Source organism: Notechis scutatus, chromosome 4 (assembly GCF_049901735.1).
Source record: "Notechis scutatus isolate UNSWTSFEM ecotype Mainland chromosome 4, rNotScu1.2, whole genome shotgun sequence".
NCBI classification, from domain to species: domain Eukaryota; kingdom Metazoa; phylum Chordata; class Lepidosauria; order Squamata; family Elapidae; genus Notechis; species Notechis scutatus.
The window spans coordinates 153,230,828-153,253,353 of record NC_142012.1 but is presented as its reverse complement, the minus strand read 5'-3'; the positions used below and the strand labels follow the sequence as shown (position 1 = coordinate 153,253,353).

Here is a 22,526-nt window from a genome sequence, read left to right as displayed (position 1 = left end):
TGATAGTCCAATATCGCAAAAAGCGTTATGCCAGACACAACGTTAGATACCATTAGAATTACAGTGGTGAGAATCCATTTTCCAGGCACAAACTCATGGCCTCTTACGGTTATCTCAATTGTTGAACATGCATGTGGGAACTAGGGTCACCGAAGGATAAAGACTCAGATTCAAGGAAACTGGAGATGGTTTTGGTATCCCCCTTCACTCCATTTTTCCATTCTGTCTCAGTACTTTTGCAATTAGTCCTTCCAAGAAACATTAAGAAATATTTGTGGCCAGATTTTAGTCGCTTAATAGTATTCTCCCCGATTGCAACATTTTCCGCAACCACCAAAGGTTTGAAAGGAAATGCTATTTCTCCAATAAATCCCTTCTGACCTCTTGCATTGGACAATTAGGACTATTGTCAAATTTAAGCAACCCAGAACTTGTTTGAACAACAGGCTAACATTTTATATACAAAAACATCTTATAGAAACATTCTGAATAACCTTTGGGTACTGCTGCTCAGATTATTCAGATTCTAAGATTATCCTTCACATACGCCCAGAAATTTCTTACCAAATTTGACATTTTCATGTTCCTGAGCTAAATTCAGATTGGAGCCATTTCAATGGTTTCACAAAGTGTCATATTTCATACCCCACTGCCAATGACACCAGAGGTTCGCTGTCATTTCTAATTAATGTAGGCATTAATTGCTTGGAAATTCTCAAGCAAGCTGCGATTTTGGGCAAGAAGCAAAGACAAATGATTCATTTGACTTACTGATTTCTTGGAATCCTAAGCTATTTTTCATTTCTCTCCCTCCCTCCCCCCCCAGTTCATTTCCCACATAAACAGAGAATGGTTTTGCAAAGGACTGCCCCCTCTTTTCTACAGGGGGGGGGGAAAGAAACACTAATGCTAATTTACCAAAGGTCAGGCAAATCCTCTCTCCTACGTTCCTAAATTTCACAATACTTATTATTGTCTTAAGGTCAGCAGCCCTGGGACTAGCCTACTCGCTATGAAAATATATCAGTTGTGCTTTGACACTGCTGGAGAAAAACAGAGCAATTCTGCGGAGTTTATGCAAACCGAAAGCATCTGTTGAAGAAACAAACTACTGTACTAATTCACTTCTCTCTCACATTTAGACATATGTTGCCTGGATATATTTCCTGGACAAGATTATCTATAATTGTGTGCATAAGATATATTTAGAATTATGAAGGAGCTAGTTGTAAATGTGAGGGGAAAGTTGTGAGTTGTTAAAAAGAAGAAGAAAGAAACCATTTACTCATACTTATGAGTATGATACTATTGACTCATACTTATGACCGTCACTGAGCCCAATGTTTCTGTTGCTAAGTGAAACATTTGTTAAGTGAATCTTACAACCTTTCTTGCCACCATTGTTAAGTGAATCACTGCAATTGTCAAGCTAGTAACATGGTTGTAAAGTGAATCTGATTTCCTCACTGACTTTGCTTACAAGAAGGCCGCAAAATAGGTGATCACGTGACCCCAGGACACTGCAACCGTCAAAAAGGTGTGTCAATCAACAAGCATCTGAATGTTGATCACATGACCATGGGAATACAGCCTTAAGTGTGACAAATGGTAATAAGCCACTTTTCTGGATGGTCACTAAATGAATTGTTGTAAGTTGAGGATCATCTCTACATGTATACAACCAGAGCTATTTCTCTAGCTTAGCTATCAGAGAAAGAGAGAAACTGAGGAAAAGGAAGATGGATGGGAAGGGATTTATAATCTGGAAGCAGGATAAAATTATTGTAATTAATAAGTTAATTGTAACTAATAAATTGAAAACTCTGCTTCCAAAACTATTTTTTTCTTTCATCAAAAATATCATCAGAAATTTCTCATATTTATCTATAAAATTTCAGTATACTCTTGTAGCTGATGGATCATGCATCTGGTTTTCCTTGTTTGTCCTTTTCTTGTATTGTTATAACTGAGTTGAAAAAAAGATTTGCAAAACCAGGTGCAACTGCAGCATCACCCCTTCAGTCACCTAACTGCATTTTCAACCAACTGCAGCATCCTGAAGCCAGGTGATCAGATTTTGTGACTTTTTTTGCAATTTTCCAGCCCAAAATGGCAAGACGTGACCATTGAATTTAGACTTACTACCATCTGATTCACTTAATGAATGGGTGATTTGCTGAACAACCACGGTGGCTCGCTGAACAGCCATCATAAAATCAGTCATAAAATGGAGTCCAGTCATTTAGTAACTTGACCTACGACAGTAATGACTTATGACCAAAATTCGGGGCTCAATTGTGGTTGTAAGTCGAGGCCTATTTTGTATTAGGGAAATGTAAATTTTATACTTGAAATGTATTCTTTTACAAATAAAACTTTGCAGACAAACGATTTAGGGGCATCTGACTCCCACAGAAATGTAGTTATGTGTCAGACTGTTTTTGAAAAACTGATTTTACAGCAAGTCAGTTACCTGTTTGATAACATGGCGAAGGGAGTGAAAAGGAAAGATTAATCCTACCCCCCAAAAAAAAAAATTAAGAGCCTTGAAAGAGACAAATTTGGAAGGACGGTATTTGTAAAAATATTCAGAAACGCTCATTGTTTTTAAATAATGAATAAACAAACCAATGGAACCATTTTTTCCACATTCTCATTCCCCTGTATTTGATTAAAGCACATAGAAACAATTTAAGATAAAGGACAAAGGGTTGTTGTTGTTTTTCTAAAATAATTGTCACTTACTTCATCCCACTCTAAAAGATAGCTGGTGATTCTTGAACCATTGTCAATTGGGGCCTGTGTAAATAAACACAACGGAAGGTTGGAGAAGATCATGTAATAAATGTTATTCCAAGAGAAAGAGAAAGAGAAAGAGAGAGAGAGAGAGAGAGAGAGAGAGAATTCCACAACAGGAAGCTTAGATAGGTGGCAGTGCCATGAAAGGGAAAACAGGATCTCAACTATAGGAAATACCATATTGGTTTTTAAAAAAAACAAAAATAAAAAGGTTGTATTATATATGCTAGTAGTAGCAACTTTCCTACTAATTTTTAAGATGAGAATCAGTTGTTAAGATCTAAGATAGCTCAGGGTTAAGGCTGAAAACAGCTCTTTGAAAAAGATCCATAAAGTTGTATGAAATAATCTAGCCAGTTCCTAACTAAAAGAGGGTTAAAATTCCCTTAAGATTTAAAAGCAAGCCGTATAATGTTGGAAACTAGGCATTTCCTCCAAGCTCAATTGCTGACAATTCTCTCTGCCTTGAAAGGAAACCTGTAATTCAATAGAAGAAAAAGCATTTATTCTGAGGTTCCAACCACTCTCTTTCCATCTTCCTCTGGCTATTAACATCCAGAAAAGTTGAGAGAATAAATTGAGGCCTTCAACAAGGGTAATTAAAGTCCCTCTTGGGTAGTATGGGTTTGTTTCTTGTTCTTGCCGTATCTGCTTTTTGTCATCTTTTGTTTCTTTAAAAATTATTGCATTGTTTTATTTGGGGCTCAATTGTGATTGTAAACTGAGGATTATCTGTATTGCAGAATCAATCAAACATTATATTTGTGTTTTTATTTGTGAATCAGCCAGGGGAACTAGAAGTTGAATGGTGTAAACATTTAAGAAAGAATAATAATTATCAAGTCTCAGTTTTTGTGATAGCTGTAAGGCCAAGATAATGGCTTTCCCACCTAAAAGAACTTCATCCTTTCAAAGTGCCTTGTTTGGATGCAATGAAAAACAGTTCATTAATATTTTTTTTTAAATACACAGACACAACATATGTTCACATGCAGAGAAACGTGAAACAGTGTTTCCTAGCTTCACACCTTCAAGGTATGGTGGAGTGATACACCCCCAACCATCAATTTTAACTACCTGGGGATTAAGGAGAAGAGAATGGAAATCTGAAGAGTTTCAGAAGAGAGAAGATTGCCTACATGCAAATTTTCCCCAGAAGATTTACCTTCCATTGCAAAGTCAAGGAATTTTTGGTCCTGTGCGAAGGTCTTGGTGGAAAAGGACATTCTGGAGCACAACTACGGGTGATGAAACTTACAGGTTCTGAGCAAGATCCTTTCTCGGAATTGTACATAGCATGTATCCTGAAAAATAGAACAAAGTTTAAGAAACGCGCTTGTTATTGTTGATTTAATTGGGTGGGTTTCATGACATTTCTCAATCCATCAAAAGTAGTTTGAAAATGCTCATCTTAATTTGCTTAGAACAGGGGTGTCAAACTTGATTTCATTGAGGGCTGCATCAGGGTTGTGTTTGAATTTGTGGGGGCTGGGGTGTGTGTGGCCAGCTCAACATCACTCATGTTGGGGGTACGTGTGGTGGCCCGAGCGCTCTGCCAGTGAAAACGGGCTCCCAAGCTCTGTTTTCAGCTGTGATGGCCTTCTGCAACCCTCTGCCAGCAAAAACAGAGCTTGCGGCCCTCCTGAGCTCCATTTTTGCTGTCAGAGACACCATGGGCTGGTTCTTCACTGTTTCCAAGGCTGGTGGATCAGATCTAAGTGGATCAGATCTAAGCACCCGTGGGCCGGATCTGGCCCCCGGGTCTTGAGTTTGATACCCCTGGCTTAGAATAAGGACCATGGAATGTCATTTAGAGTACCAGGGGTGGACTTGATGAAGTAAATGGCACCTTCTACTTCTAATTTAATTACATATTTGCACTGCCCTCATCAGCTGTATATTCTGGAGCATCTAGTATGTTACTCCAATGCAAGAGTGAAATCAATCTCCTATGCAGGTAGTCCTTGACTTATAACTGGTCACTTAGCAACCATTCAACTTTCCAATGGACTTACCATGGAGTTACTTACAACCTGGATTCAAAGTTCTGATGGAGGTCACGTGACCTCACTTCAACCACTCAGCAGTTGGATCACTTGCACGTGACTATGTTTTGGGATGGTTTTACTGAACACTGGCATTTACTTCCAGTTTGCAGCAAAACTGTGTCAATAGTGATCCAGTGGTATGCTTAATGACTGTGGTGTTCACTTAACAGCCGTTGGGATTTTCTTAACGGCAAGTTAGGAAAAAAAATGTACCTTTACAACCGTCATGCATTACAACTGTGATGGGTGGGCTCCATTAAGATCATAACTCAAGGACTACCAGTACCATTATTCATATTTTTACTTTTTCATAACAAACATTTTTCTACTTGAAAGGGTGAAACAAGAGTTCTTGCAAACAGGGAAACAGACCAGTCCCAAGATTCACAGAGTGGCAATTTTGGGGAGGAACGATTAATTTTACTTTCCTCTCAAATGAAGTGGAAATAAACTGGTTCAGCTGCCAAACCCAGACCACAGCACAGAATCATATGGATTCTGATTTCTGAAGCCTAAAATCAAAGTTTTTATCTGGAAGTACCCTGCAATGGGATGCGGTAGCTCAGTGGCTAAGACGCTGAGCTTGTCGATCAGAAAGGTCAGCAGTTTGGCAGTTCAAATTCCTAGCGCTGCGTAATGGAGTGAGCTCCCATTACTTGTCCCAGCTTCTGCTAACCTAGCAGTTCAAAAGCATGTAAAAAATGCAAGTAGAAAAATAGAGATTTCTGTGCGCCTTCGGCATTTAGTCATGCTGGCCACATGACCACGGAGACGTCTTCAGACAGCCCCTGGAGCTGGAAACAACTACCACATATGTGCGAGGGGAACCTTAACCTTTACCCTGCCATAGAGCCCTATTCTTTTTGTCAAAGTGTAGGATTTTCCCAACACCTTCCTTTTTAGATGGATGTTTCTGAAAGTCAAAATTAAATATTCTAATATAGGTGGTTTCACTCTTGTGCCCTCCCTTTTATTTGGATTGTAATTTCCAGACTTTGCAACACCTTTGAAGGACAAAGGGCTACAGAGGGCTGACCTACAATAACCAAGCGCAGCACTCTCACAGAAGCTAAGTAATGCTGACTGCAGATCTATCTGGACAGCAGATCACTGGAAAGTCCATAGAAGAGCACAATATAAACACAATTGTGTGATCTTTTTAAAGGGATTGGTGCATTTAATTATGAATTAATGTATTTAATATTATTACTCATGATTTAATAAGCTCCCCTGCTCCCCTACCGTGGCAGCAACATTTTAATTCCTACACAATGTCTGGAGGAGTTTTAGCAGAAATAGGCAACTTCAGGGTCCTCATTCACACCTTAAGCTCTTATTGTGCCTCCAAATATGAAACATTGGCGAGAATTAGAACAAATTCATTCATTTATAAATTTCCCCCATCTGGAGGTATAGTTTAATCATTCATACTCTGTATATGGCCCTAATCAAAGCTCTAAATTATCCAGGGGCAAAAATGTTTAATTAGACTGAACTTCATGGAAAGTGATTAGACAAGAAAAGAACTGGATAACCAGGTCATTGTAGTTGTAAGGAAACAGGATAGAAATGTTTTAAATAAATGAAATAAAGATGTCAGGATAGGTCCGATTGAAAAAAACAAACAGTATTATGCAACAGATTGAAGGGAAGAAGAACTATATTGTGCTGATATTGCTAGGAAAGGATTGTGGCACCACTGGAAAAAAAAAGATACCAGCTCCAATGCTTAAGGGTTATTACTCAGTTTCCAAAAAAGAATCTTCCAGAGTACATAAAATTAACTGCATTCAAGTCTAGACAAACGCCTTGCCAACTCCGAGTCCAGCTAAATTTAGTTTTATTTTTCAAATGGCGATGCCACTATCCCGACCTAACCCCATGGCTGAGCTGAAAACGTCTAAGGATCTTTTCTGTCCTTGTGCTTTTGAATGGTCCCCCCCACTCCACCCTCTCTGGATCTCTCCTATGAGAACCTGAACAATGAATCAGAAATTGTCACAAGAAGCAAGAATTGTGGCATTCTTTAACATTAAAAATAAGGCTTGCAACAGGACTTACAATGCCTTGCAGTTTTCATACAACCCTCTGACAGCTGTATGGAACATAATTTTATTTTAATGTAAGGCGATTAGTGTACATTCGAAGTGACAATAAGGTTATTCTAAGTCTAACCCTATTGAGGGTTAATATTTCAAAAAATAGCATTACGCATTGAAAATGTAGATCACTGTCCTTTGTGGGACACATTGGTATGTTATTACTTATTTCCACTAAAATCATGATATTTACTTGAGTCAAAATGTAATAAAAAGGCCTTTTATTTCTGGGATTGATAGCAGCTAGACTTTGGGATGGTAGATTAGATTTTTATTATGAGACTTTTACATATTTAATGTTAAAAATAGAGGACAAAATGTTATGGGTGGAATCCAGAATAATCACTTTGCTCTGTAATTGTGATTTGAAGGCTCTCTCTTAATCTCACATATAATGTTGTTTGCCTAATTAACAAGAGTAGCAATAAAATCAACTCAAGTGTCCTGTCTTGACAACTCAATGTGGACCAGATGCCTTAGTTGCTTTTAAGGTCCTAAGTTTTTTTTTGTTTCCAATTGAGCTCATTTTTGAAACCAAACCCATATCGTATTTATATCAAACATTAAATGTTTTAAAAGTTGAACTCATTTCACACCTGTGGTTGCATATTTTAAACAGTGTTAAATTTTTCATCAGATTTAAGACTGAAATCGTTTCATCAAAAGCTTCTATTTCAAGTTCACTGGATAAAACAAGATATGTATTTGAAATAATGGAAGTCAGATTTTCTCTGATGCTTATGTAAAAAAATGTGCGGGCTCTGATTTTCTCTTCTGATTTATCTTGTGATATTGCTGAATATTTGCCATATAGGTGAAATGTTTGTAGATGATTTGCCATGTTTTCCTTGTTGCTTTTGTTGAGTTTTATGATCTTTGTCTTAGTTTTTATTTGTAATTGGTTCTTTTTGTTGTTGTTAATTGACAGGTTTTTTTGTATAAAAGAAATAAAATAAAACAAAAGCCAAATTATAATAATATCATACATGTTTGTAAATAAGCTGAGAATTTTTGGTGCCAGAAATGCACCTCTCCACCCCAAACTGGTTTTGTTTACCATGCACTGGTGTATCCTTGCAGATAAGCACATCTGCAGATAAAGGTTTAAAGATTTCCCCCTGCCCAATCATGACCAAATCAAGGGGGCAATGCTCATCTCCAATTCTCAGCCTAGGGAACCCATGTAATCTTTCTGAAGCAGCACCTATTTTATCACACTTGCATACTTTTGAACTGCTAGGTTGGCAAGAGCTAGGGCAAGAATGGGAACTCACCCCATCGTGTGGTGCTCGGGTCTCAAACCTGGGCTTCCAGTGTCTTAAAAGCTAAGCCAGGGGTGTCAAACTCACATCATCATGGTGGCATCACATGAAGTATTGGGACTTTTCCCCCCTTTGCTAAACTGGGTGTGGGTGTGGCCAGCATGTGATGCATCGAGCCCACGGGCCATGAGTTTGGCAGCTCTGAGCTAAGCCACCACATCACCCATCTACAGATAAGCCAATCCTTAAAATTTTTACGCATAATATTGTGTATTACTCATGGACAAGCCACTTGTGAAAATTTAAATGTAAGAACATTTTGTGTTCGTGTGGCACATTTATAATTTGGTAACAAACTTCAAGGTCAGCTTATCTATATAAATGGATGGAATTATACATGGCTGTATATGGTAAATAGAATGGATAGTGCTAGAATTGGAAGTTTTGTGTATTCTGATGTTGACTGTGGCTTTGCGTACCAAACCACCTATGAGTTAGTCTCAGATCTACTCTCAGACTTTCTTAGTATGGATGGAATATTGATCTACTTTATCAGAATGGTCCTAAAGATGACTAATATTAGGTATTATGATTGGATTAGTGTTTGCAAACAAGACCTAGAAGGGTTAAGATTGTCCTGCAAAAGAATAATATACAACTCAAATCTTCCTGTAACAACAGTTTAAGAGAGGTTGTCCAAAACGCTCCATAACCTAGAATTTTTGAGGGGGAAAAAAAAATCCTCTTTGGACTATAGTCACTGGACTGAATTTCCCCCAGAGTCTATGCAGGTAAAATAAATAAATGTCAATGCTTATCTAGAAACCATATAGAAAATTGCAGTTTTTGAAAAAAGGATGATTGATATCACCTTGAGAAGAAATAGGATACCTAATTCCAGAAGGATGTTACTTATGATAGATGTGAATAGCCTGCTTAGTTGCATTGGAACAAAAGATAAAGATATATTTCCCAGAACATTTTATCCCTGTAAAACAATATCCAATTTTTAATGACTACAATCTAGACCTAAAATAACATTCTGATCTTTGTGTAGTTTAATGGTTTGCCTTGATATAAACTTCATTTTTATAATTTAGGATAATAATAAAATTATTTTATCTGCTGGATAACTTCATAAAAAAAAACCAAAATAACTTCAGCAGATGGCAGCATTTGGCTGGTCTCACAATTTAAGCAGGATTTTCCTTGGTTAGTGTTTGGATGGGAGCCCACTTTTTTATTATATCTGACAACCACCTTTATCACTGATATATGAATACGAAATGAAATAAGATATGAAACAAAAAATAAATAAATAAAATAAAGCAGCAATCTCTCTCAGAAGGAAGAACAGGAGTTGAAATAATCTTTGTTAAGGTGATGGGCTAATATAAATTTCTTTTTATAATTCAAGAATATATTCCTAGGTTTGGATGACTATTTGCAGTTGGAAGGAGTTTCTGATTATAAAGAGAAATTCAGAAATCTGTTCTTCAGTCTGGCATTCTATTTAGAGTAGTCAATAGAAATCAATGGGGGCTAAGATGCTTACAAATTTAGGTCCTCTTAATTTAACTGAGTCTAAGTCTAGATCTAGGGACTGGTTTGGACAAAACTCAACAGCACTTTTTCATGCGGCTATTGATGAAAATAGGATCGCCAACATGATCATCCGATGACGGATATGGAAGCAGAAGAAATAGTCATAGATCCGTCCCATAATTCTAAGCCTCTGTGATTATTCACTCTGCATGTTTATCTATAATGAATGTTCCATAGAAGACTTTCTATTTCTTTCTTTCACCCTCCTGAAATGACTGGCATGATTAAGCCACTATTCAAATGTGAAAAGCTGAATTATTTCCTGGTCATAGATACAAAATGTCGTTCTTGTTCAGCGTCTTACAAAGAGAAACTGAATGATTGCTTCTGTTTTTAGAAAGCCATCAAGTAAAATTGATTCTAATGACTTTATTCTTATTTCCTAATAATACTGACGAACTCTTTCTGTTTGTCAGGAATAAACTATGCTTCCAGCATGCTTAGATGCAAAAGCATTCAGGACACAGAGAGAAAACTCCCTTTTCTTCAAGTCGGGAAGAAAATCTTTAAAAAGCTTGAAAAGTTATCCAGACTTTTAAAGACATTTCCTTTGAGATTGCAGAGTTGGAGATGATGGAAAGTTAAGGAAAGTTAAGTTAATAGAAAAATAATGATAAATTAATATGTTATAAATTTAATAAATTAATAAATTAAATAAATAAACAAATAATAATAATCAGGGTTGCTTCAGCTGGCCAGAATAAGGCCAAGGACTGCATAGAGACTTTAGGTTGCCAATTTTTCTTGTAATGCATCTGAGAATGATGTAAACACCCATACTAAAAATTTAACGTGAGATTTAGGAATCATCAGAAATGAAAAAAAAAATGGACAAATGGCAAAGAGAATCACTTGTTTTTGTCCAATGTAATTTAAAAAAGATTTTCACAGCCTTAATTTACCTACTTTACTACCATGTTCCAAAAAGGTTATATGCTCTGTTAAGCCTTGTGAATGTTGACAAGCTTAGAAAATTTTGTGAACAGCTAAAAAAAACCAAAAAACCTTCATGACACACAGTTGAAAGCTGATAGTCAGTTTGGGACATTTGTCAGCATTCATTTGGCTAAATCCCCAAAGTGAAAAAACATGCTTATTTTAAAACATTCATGGCATTGTTACTTTTGTCAGCATTTGCCAAAACCTATCAATTTCAGAACGTCTATTATGATATCTAGAATGGAATGTATAAAATTACGCAGTCTCACCTGACATGATATTCTGTTGCAGGCCTAAGATCTTTCAATTTGTATTCCAATTCTTCTCCGCTGGAAAAGAGACAGAGTTGTAACAAACAAAATTTAAAGTATGGTACTGTATTATTCAGCAAATATGCCCTATATATTAAGATCCTATCCAACATATTCAAATTATATACACGACCTCAGTAATGAGAATAAATTTTGCCAAATACCAAAAGGAAAATATAATCCCAACAATATCTGATTGGGAACATGCAACGATGGGAAAATTAACAAATATTCACAACAGAAGTTTAACCCTAACCCTAACCAAATGTAAACAAGAATTTGCATGTATAGATCACATAGAATGGTAAATATAATCATTTTGGTTTCTAATAGATCTAAGCATTTATTAATATTGTAATAAATAGATGCACAAAAGGAGGGAGTTAGAAATCTAATAGATTTCCCCTCTTTTTTCACCTATTGGTATTCTACTCATTGTCAAACTTGTTTGTTCTTTTTCACTTTTCAATATGTACAAACAATATAAGGTAACAATACAGTGTTGGTCTAGTGAACTTTTAAATCAGCAACATTGTATTGAAATAATGTACTATGTAAATCAGCAACATTGTATTGAAATAATGTACTATGTAATTTACAAAATTACAACAATTTGTTTAGCAACTGTTCAAAGTTACAATGGCACTGAAAAACTGACTTATGACCAATCCTTGCACTTACAATGGTGGTAGCATTCCCATGGACATGTGATCAGAGTTTGGGCACAGCGCAATGCGCATTTATTTACAATGGTTGCATTGTAATCCCCAATTTACGTCCTTCCTTACCAGCTTCAAACAAGCAAAATGAATACAGAAAGCTGAATTTGCGTAAAGACTATGTGTTCCATTTAAAAACAGCAGTGATTCACTTACCAGCTGTGGCAAAAAAGGTTGTAAAATCAGGCACAACTGACTTAACAACTACCTTGCTTAGTAATGGAAACTCTAGTTCCAATTTTTGGTTATAAATCAAGGACTACCTGTCTGGCAGAAACAGGATAAGCTAAATCGATCTGCTTAAGTTTTAGGACTTTTTATTACAATGCGGTGACATCCAGTTTTTGGAACTGCTTTCAGAGCCAATGGGTAGTTCTATACATTTCTTTCCTATGGTTATTCTCCCCCACTCCTTCTAGGTGAAATGCACAATAGTTAAGTCAACAAGGATCCCAATATTTCAGTTTGGCACACAACAGATAAAGATTTAGATACTTCACAGGAAACTTTTCCAGCTGGTGAATGTCATGGAAAAAAACCTCTCGGAAGAGGAGGAGGACATATCAAAAATGGGAAATATTTTTGATAGTGAAATGGTACTCAACTCTAGAAAAACACTCATGGATTTGCTTCTATGCCCTGATGCTTCAAACAGAAAACATGACATGTAACGTTGTGCACATCCAGAATTTTACCTGTAGATTGTTTTGTATTTTCCATCCCTTCCTTTGTCAGATAAGGCAACTTCGTAAGTACAAGTATAAGGCAAACCATTGCTGAGTCTATCTTCACTTGAAAGACCATTTGGAGGAGACCAAGTGAGTGAAACTGTTCTAGCTTGAATGTTTGACACCTTGGGAGATAAAAATAAGATGAGGTTAGTTTTCATCCCAAGAGGCACACTGGCATTTTAGAGTGCCTACATTTGAGGAATCACAAAAGTTATGAACTACCAACAGAATACAAAACTTGTAGCTCAGGTTAACTGTGGGATCCTTGATGCTCTAGGTAACATCATCAGTATAATTCTAGCTAAATATCTATGGAGATTCTCAGTCATCCAGGTCATGGTTGTCCCAAAGCTGCTTTTTGAAGAGGCAGCTGGGCTTTCTAGTTTTTCTTTGAAGATCTTTCGCTTTTCATCCAAGAAGTTTCTTCAATTTTGAAGAAGCTTCTTGGATGAGAAGCAAAATGTCTTCAAAGAAAAATCAGAAAGTTGAATTGCCTCTTGAAAAAGCACCTTTGAGACAGTATTAGCTAGTACTGATGTTGTTACCTAGTTGGGTAATGAAACGTCTGCAAGAAAACAACCAAGCTCAGAGAGCACTAAGGACCACAAAGTTATGAGTTATCATTGTAGTTCCATTCATCCTGAACCAAAACATGTATCACGTTAAACATTTTCACAAAATGATATTTTGATTTTGCTTAGATTCTTAAAAAAAACAAAACAAAAAAAAAAAAACACCACCTCTCCAAATTCAAAAGACCTACTTCAGTTTATCGGCCAGTGGAAGAGTTTGTGTAGTCTTAACACTTTTTTTCTGAATTTATGTAACATTCTAACACTGATAGCTTGGAGCACTTGGACTAGTTAAGAGGGCCATTAAATTAAGCCAGGCATCTGTAGAAATATCGTGTAATCTCAGATCAGATCAGATGATGCAAACAAACTGCCTCAGTTCTACTAAAGGACTGTAATAGTAGCCAAGAAAAAAGATATTTACAGTGAACATACCATATTTGACCTCAATTAAGGATTTTAGGAACTAAAAAAAATAGAGGGGGGAATATGAGGACAAACGGACATCTGAATCGGATTTCTGGCATGAGGACATAAACCAGTATAGCTAAGGAGAAAGGGCTTTTTCCCAATTCTTTTATTAGGGACATATGGTTGCATAACTGTTTTGCATAAATTCACACAGGGATTTGGAACTTAATGTACCATAGTCAGCCAATGTTAAATTGGAATGCTTTCTTTCTTTTATGCTCACCAGCTAGGACACACGTAGCTATGTTGAACATATGGCCAACCCCCCCACCCCCCAAATCAAAACATTTATCCTTTCATGAACTTTAATAATTTGGAAAATCCAAAGAGTAAAGTGAATTGTTTTCTTATCTGTAAAGTAGAAATAAATATGGAGAATGGAGAGAAGACCAAGCTAAATGCTAAACAGATTGTGTTATTCCTGCTACTAAGATTTGGTTTCCTGAAGATGCAATGCAGTAGCAAAAGGCAGTTTGGCCAGGTTCTTAAAAACAGTGATCCAGGGGCCTTCCGAACATTATATGTAACTTGATGCGTCTATTGTATAGATAGCTAAGGAAGACCCCATTAATTGGAACTGGGGGGAACCACTAGTATGTATGAGATATGTTTCTGATGCACACAATCTATTCTCAAAGGTCATTTGTCCATTGTCCATATTCCATTGAAAACATGCAAAGAAAGTGCAGCCGAAGATCTACATTTTTTGTGTAGTATTATGATAAGCTCATTTTTTTTTAATAAGCTTCCTTTTTAGATTACAAGAAAGATTTCTTACTACACAGAATCAAATGCAAGTAGAATGTCCAAAGGAACACTTTATTTATGTGGCCATACGTGTTATTTAGTTCTGCACATTAATTATTACTAGTTATTACACTGCACAGCAAAAAGGTCTGTTTTCAATTATGAAAGCAGATGACAGTTCATTCTGTGTCAAAAAAATAAACATCTTTCAAGTTAAAATGCTACTTTAAATCTTCCACGAAACACTTCCAAAATGCCTATAAACTCAAGGCCTGGATTACATAGTGATTTACTCCCACCCTGCCCCCGCATTCAAGTCAATGAGTAAGTAAAAGAAATGTTGCATTCATCTTTGACAGTAATTAGTTTAATCAGTTTCATCCTTTTAAAACCACCTTACATGGTTTAAGTCATATTACAAAACAACTTTCTCCCATTTGGCATCCACCAAATGTGTTGATCTTCCAAATTCCCCAATTCTCAGCTCCCTGTTCCTGTTCCTTAAACATTTCAATACTGGCAAGTTGGCAGTGCTTTGGGAGCCAAAAGGAAGTGAGATTGACCATGAACAATTCATTTTAAACTTCCAGGATTATACTCTACTGATTGATTGATTGATTTTGGTACAGCTGCCCTATTTATATGCATAATGCCGGACATCTCACAACAATTGAAAACAAAACAGTAAGAAATCTGCAGGAAAAAGCAAATAAAATATTACCACATTTAAAAAAATTACATTAGTATTACTATCATACTCCTCGGCTGACGACCACAAATTGAACCCAAAAGTTCTGTTGTTAAGTGAAACCTTTGTTAAGTGAGTTTCCCCCCATTTTATGACCTTTCTTGCCACAGTTGTTAAGCAAATCACTGCAGTTGATAAGTTAGTAACTCAGTTGTGCAGTGTGTTAGGGTTTGGGGATTAACCCCTAGAAGAGTATTGCAGCAGTAGTCAAGCCAGGAAGCCAAAGGAGAGCGGAAGGGCCCCAGAGTATACACACACTGAACACAAACACTGTTTGTAGTTTAAATAGTTTTTAATCCAGTTAGAGTTTAAGCATTGTCATTCAGTCCATTAAGTCATTCACAGTATTTCCATCCAGTAAGACTCACTAGTATAGTCCAAGTTAAGAGTCCTTACAATATCTTTATCAGCCGATAAAGATATCTTCTCCTCCTCGGTTTCACTCTCCAGAGAAACAAACGCTGGATATTCAGTAAACAGTAGCAAACAATAACAGTTCAGTCACAGGCACTCACAGTCAGTAATCACAGTTAGTCACAGTAACACACAGTTACTCGCAGCAGCACACAGTTACAGTAACAGACAGCACATAGTTACAGACAGTAAGCTTTCCAGCTTCTAATGCTTCCTTATATTGTAACTTCTAACCGCACCCTTAATCGGCTAATTGCCTGCTGCATTGTGCTTAAAGTGATAAGCACTTAAACCATGATATCTAAGTTTTATATATTTATTCACCCAAACCATATTTGGTATCAATGTTATACCTAACATACTCCCCTTTTGGGTGAAATAAATATATAATACCTTACAATCTAATCCCATATTTTTCACAACTCTCTTGGTGCTTACTGGCACCTTGGGCTTTAGTAAAATTATCAGCTAAATTGTCCTCCGACATACAGTATTCTAGCTGAATCATCTTACTTCTTACAGATTGTCTCACGTTTAGGTATCTTAGATCTGTATGCTTGCTCCTTGTTTTTACTCCAATATTTGTGGCCATTTGAATTGCTGCCTGATTATCTTCATGTATAATTATAGGATAATCTACAGTTATACCTATATCAATTAACATTTGTTTATACATTATTAATTCTGTACATAACAATGATAAACAGGAGAATTCTGCCTCCATAGTAGACAAACTTATATGCTGTTGTCTTATTGACTTCCAGCCTATTAATGTATTACCCAGCATTATGGCTGTTCCTGAAGTCGACTTTCTAGTGTCTCTTTCTGATGCAAAGCTAGCATCTGCATAAGCACACAGAATTAAATCACCCTTTGGTTCTAAATACAATGAATAATTCATTGTCTTTTTAAGATATCTTAATATCCTCTTAGCTGCATTCAGTGTTTTTCACATGGTGCAGAATTGAATCTAGCCAACTGATTCACGCAGTACGATATATCTGGTCTAGACCAATTACTAATATAACTCAAACTACCAATTAAAGATTGATAAATCACCTTATCAAACTCCGGGCTTTGTACATCAGTGTTGCTAAACTCCTGACTCATTGGAGTCTTAGCTGGCTTACAAAGCTCCATCTTGTAATCTTTTAGCAATTTGCTTATCTTATCTTCCTGAGATATCTTAAAACCTTTCCGTGTTTTCTTTATATTCAAACCGAGATACTTCTTTATCTCCCCTAATTGCTTGATCTTTATTCTCTTTCCTAATGATGCTATTATTTTATTTGCTTCATCATTAGTTTCAGTTATCAATGCAATGTCATCTGTGAATAGTAATAATAATGATACTTTCCCATTTGTCTCCCTCTTAAACAGACATGGATCGGCTAAACCAGCTTTAAATCCTATATTGTCTAGTTCCTTTACAATATACTGGTTCCATTCATAGCCTGATTGTTTAAGACCATAGAGGCTTTTCTTTAACAACCAACAATCATTATTATCCTTATTTTCACTTTTAATACCAACAGGTTTTTTCATATAAATAATATGTTTTAATGGGGCGTGCAAGTAAGCAGTTTCCACATCTAAATGGTTAACTATATAGTTTTTACTAGCTGCCCACACTAAAGCTGCCCTCAAGGTTGCTGCCTTAAGACTAGGTGCAAACACCTCATCGTAGTCATTAGCATTCTGCCTAAAACCTTGGGCTACTAACCTTGCCTTATGGATTAAATTACCATCTTTATCTATTTTTACCTTAAATATCCATTTGCAGCCAATGGATTTCTTTCCTGCAGGTAATTTGGCATTCTCATACACCTTCATATCTCTTAATGAATTCAGTTCCTTATTCATTGCTGCATACCATCTTTCTTTTTCCTTAGTAGGATACTTTTTAATTTCTTCAACAGAATTAGGAACTTCATTAATCTGGCACACTGTGTTAGCCTGGTACCTATCAGGCGGTCTAGATACACGTGTAGTTCTTCTGGGAATTACAGGGCTTACAGGAGGACTTTGTTGAACTACTACCTGTTCATCTTCCTCATCCTGTTCAGCTATTGAATCTGTTTCTTCCTTTATGGGCACTATTTCATCCTGTATTTGTCTCTTTACTTTATTTTTAAAGTTACAGGGATAACTAATGGGATTTCTATAGGATTCAATAATTACATCTTTATTGGCATCCTGTTCTAATTTCTCCCATCCTTCATGTTCTAGAAATTGGGCACTAGCACTACATAACACTTTAGATGTGCCTTTCTCCCAAAATCTATATGCCCTATGGTTTGCCTGATAACCAACAAAGAAAAATCTTTTAGCTCTATGTTGCCCTTTTTTCTGAGTTGTGCAGGAATATGCACCCATGCTGGTGCACCAAATGTGTGCAGGTAACTTAGATCAGGTTTCCTGCCATGCCATCTGGTGAATGGTATTTCACCTGTTGTTGTATTAACAACGTTGTTCAATATGTTATTAGCACACATTGTAGCCTCCCCCACAAAGAATCAGGTAACCCAGAATCATTTAACATTGTTCTAACCATTGCCTGTAGTGTTTGGCCTCTTCTTTCAATAAAAGCATTATATTCTGGCCTGTATGGAGCAGACTTCTTATGCTCTATTCCAGCTACTTTAAGTCTGTTCTGGAATTTGTTATTAATAAATTCCGTACCATTATCTGTCACCAGGGTTATCAGTTGCCGTTTAGACTTTCTTTCAGCAAACCTAAGCCAATTGAAAAATGTTGATATGTTTCAGTTTTGCTTTTCATTAAATAGCAAAACCCATATCTAGAATAATGGTCCATAATGCTCAGTATATATCTAGCACCCCCATACTGGGTTTCTTTGGACCTATGATGTCTGCAAATACTACTTCTAAAGGTTCTTCTGTTTTGAAACCATTTAGCCTATTTGCAGGCAATACTTTTGCTCTTATCTTCACAGCAAACATTACAACGCAAATATTTATCACAAGATTTTAACCTTATTCCTTCAGATAACTCAACTGTACGTTTTAGCATTTTAAAATTTACATGCCCCAAACGCCTATGCAATAAATGGATACATTCATCATGAGGCTTTATATTATTAAATACAGTTTGAGCCTCCCCTTTCTTACTATTATCTAAGACATATAATGTTCCATTTAAAGCTGCAGTTACCCTTTTGTTATCTTTTTCAATTATGCAATTATTATCCTTAAAAGTAATTACATAACCTAATTTATCTAATACCCTTACTGAAAGCAAATTAAACTTTAGTTGCGGTACATACAACATTTTTATATCCTGGTTTATGTATGGACAACGTGCAAAACCTTGACCTTTCGCTTTCAGGTTCCAGCCGTTAGCAAGAGATATATGTTGAGAACTTGTAGACATTTTTATAAATTTTGTCTTATCTCTTGTGATGCAGTGGGATGCGCCACTGTCAACCACCCATAAATTATTCTTCACATCAGAGTTGCTAAACGTGGCTAGTTCAAATGCTTTCTTTGGCTTTTTACATTCTGGCTTTTTCTCTTTTTGCAGAACCTTGCCAAATGTCCTCTGCCTCCACAATTAAAACACTTTTTAATTGTGTATGCCGTCGAAGATAAATTCTCTTCTTCCAGGTGCTTTAATTTGCTTTGCTGGTTTCTTTCAAGCTTTGAAGATAATTTCTCTTCTTTCTTATCTTCTCTCAGCTCGTCACGCTCACGCCTTCTTCTGGCTTCTTCTAGTAGCCTGCCTGTAATCTCGGTTAATGAGAGGCTTTCTTTTGGCAATACCTCTAACGAAGTCACATAGTCATCATAGCTTTGATCTAATGAAGATAATATTATGTAGACTTGTTGCAGTTCATTAAATATAAGCTCTTTTCTTGCAAATCTTGAAAAATGCTCTTCATACAGTTTAAATGAACTAACATATCTCCATTCCTCTGAAGATGCGTTCGAAAAGCTTCGTGTAAGATTTATATGTGCTCCTACACTGTCCCGAACATAAATCTTCCTGAGGTTCTCCCAGCAGTTTGCAGCATTTTCTTCTCCACGAATATGGACAAGCTGCTGATCACAGAGAGTCAGTCCTATGATGCATAAAGCCTGCTCATTCTTCAGTTTAAAGTCTTGGAACTTTTCTTTATCATCATCATTAGCAGGATCCCAGCTACTCACATCTGGTGGGTTTGCTATAATGTCCCACAATCCTTCTCTGCGTAGAAGTAAACTACATTTCATTGACCATGAAACATAGTTTGTTCCATCCAGCCTGGATATCATGGACAGTTGTGACAAATTTACTTGTGCCATTGCTCTTCAGATATTTTGACTATTTTAAATTAATTAAAACAGTTTGTTTTTACAGTAATGTGCAACTCACACTCTCTCTGCTATATCCTGGTTAGTTAGACTATGCTGCTGGGCCCATAACCAATGTTAGGGTTTTTGAGATTAACCACTAGCAGAGTATTGCAGCAGTAGTCAAGCCAGGCAGCCAAAGGAGAGCGGAAGGGCCCCAGAGTATACACACACTGAACACAAACACTGTTTGTAGTTTAAATAGTTTTTAATCCAGTTAGAGTTTAAGCATTGTCATTCAGTCCATTAAGTCATTCACAGTATTTCCATCCAGTAAGACTCACTAGTATAGTCCAAGTTAAGAGTCCTTACAATATCTTTATCAGCCGATAAAGATATCTTCTCCTCCTCCGGTTTCACTCTCCAGAGAAACAAACGCTGGATATTCAGTAAACAGTAGCAAACAATAACAGTTCAGTCACAGGCACTCACAGTCAGTAATCACAGTTAGTCACAGTAACACACAGTTACTCGCAGCAGCACACAGTTACAGTAACAGACAGCACATAGTTACAGACAGTAAGCTTTCCAGCTTCTAATGCTTCCTTATATTGTAACTTCTAACCGCACCCTTAATCGGCTAATTGCCTGCTGCATTGTGCTTAAAGTGATAAGCACTTAAACCATGATATCTAAGTTTTATATATTTATTCACCCAAACCATATTTGGTATCAATGTTATACCTAACACAGTGAATCTGGCTTCCCCATTGACTTTGCTTGTCAGAAGGTCGCAAAAGGGGATCACATGACTGTGAGACATTGCTACCATCATACATATGAGTCAGTTGCCAAGGGTCTGAATTTCGATTACACGATCATGGGGATGCTTCAGAGGACGTAATTGTGAAAAATGGTCATAAGTCACTTTTTTCAGGGCTGTTGCAACTTTGAATGGTCATTAGATAAACTGTTGTAAGTTGGGGACCACCTGTATAAAACATTCGCAGCATTTGGTCTAACTATTGAACCCCAACCCTAACTCTAACTCAGGGATGTCAAACTTAAGGCCCGTGGGCCAGATGTGGTCAGATCTGGCCAGTGTGGCCATCCTAGAAAATATAAGGGGCCGGCCTGCATTGTGTCGGCTTGGTCTACCAGTGTGGTTTTGGTCTGTTTTACCTACATGGCTTTGGCCTGATCTACCCAACGTGAAGAGGAAACATCAGGCCTGATCTACCCAATGCGAAAAGGAAACATCAGGCCAGCGTGGCTTCAGCCCAGTTACCCAATGCGAAGAGAAAACATCGGGCCAATGTGGCTTCAGCCCGGCCTACCCAATTTGTAGAGGAAACATCGGGCCAACGTGGCTTCAGCCCGGCCTACCCAATTTGTAGAGGAAACATTGGGCCATCATGACTTTGGCCCAGCCTACCCAATGTGAAGAGGCAACATCCATCCAGCGTGGCTTCGGCCCGGCCTACCCAATGCGAAGAAGATACATGCCAGAAGTTTGGAGAGTGACGTCAAGCTGGCCACTACCACCCAGTCGGCTAGGCCCACCCAGCCCATCAAAGTTAACCACAGCCCTGATGTGGCCCTCAATGAAATTGAGTTTGACACCCCTGCTCTAACTCATATGACCACTGGACTCCAGCTTCCAAGCCAGATAGCAAAGCCGTAACTTCAGGCCTTTTTAAAAATCAGTAGAGTCAGGTTCTATCTTATCTCCAGGTGAATGTTCCAAAGAATGGGTGCCATGACAGAAAAGCCTTTGCTGCTAGTCAGATGCTACAGACAGTCCTTGACTTACAACCCTTTGTTAGATTGGAGTTACAACGGCATTGAAAAAAGCGACTCTATGATTGTTTTTTCAAAGTTATGACCATTGCAGCTTCCGTGTGGCCACTTGATCAAAATTTGGATGTTTGGCAAACGACAGGTATTTATGATGGTTGCAGGGTCCACAGGATCATGTGATCGCCTTCTGTGATCTTCTGACAATCAAAGTCTACACGGAAGCCAGATTACTTAACAATTATGTTACTAACTTGACAAGTGTCAAATCCATTCAACAACTGTTGCACGAAAGGTCATAAAATGGGACAAAGCTCACTTAACAACTGTCTCGCTTAGTGACACAAATTTTGGGCTCAATTGTGGTCATAAATCGAGGACTACCTGTATTCCTTAATAGATGGGGCCCGTAACGTGTCTCTTCTGCCTGACCTATGTAATTGGGGAGAGGCGGCCCCTCAGATAATCTGTTCTCATGCCATGAAGGCCTACCAATTTCCCTTTATCTGAAATGTATGACTGATAATAAAGAAAACCCATCAATGAGACTTTAAGCCTATCCTGATTGTAGTGCTCAGTTAAGGTTTTGCGCATTATCCTCTGGCAGAATAAAGTTATTGTAGCTTGAAATACATATGGACATATCGCTTACGTGTGTGATGAAGTCACTGTTCTGACTCAGCTCCCCAAACACGACAAACCCTCTGAAGTTAACTCAAAGATTGCTTTATTAGGAGCGCCATCAGCCCAGGCCAAAAGTTTCTCTCTCACTGCAGGCTAACAAGTCCGTCCGACAGGGAGATGAATAGATTTCTACCACATCTATTCATCTCTGCCCCATGCCTTTTATCCCCAGAGCTAGGATAGGGCTTCACTAGCACTGGTGGCTCTTCCTTCCCAAGGACTGGCCCATGGATTTCCATTGCTCTCCTCTCCTCTGCCTTCTGAGCATCTACGCGTCAGGCACTGGAA

At 37.4% G+C, this 22,526-nt stretch overlaps 1 protein-coding gene across 1 annotated transcript in view; it reads right to left on the bottom strand.

The window, feature by feature from the left end:
- The window catches only part of FNDC3B (fibronectin type III domain containing 3B), a 322,478-nt gene that overhangs the window by 67,835 nt on the left and 232,117 nt on the right, over positions 1-22,526 (bottom strand). The window contains exons 8-11 of the mRNA XM_087965339.1: positions 12,478-12,635; positions 11,022-11,081; positions 3,965-4,103; positions 2,746-2,799 (exon numbers count right to left, since the gene is read on the bottom strand). Coding sequence (XP_087821465.1) covers positions 2,746-2,799; positions 3,965-4,103; positions 11,022-11,081; positions 12,478-12,635 — 411 coding nt within the window. The remainder of the gene's footprint in view (positions 1-2,745; positions 2,800-3,964; positions 4,104-11,021; positions 11,082-12,477; positions 12,636-22,526) is intronic.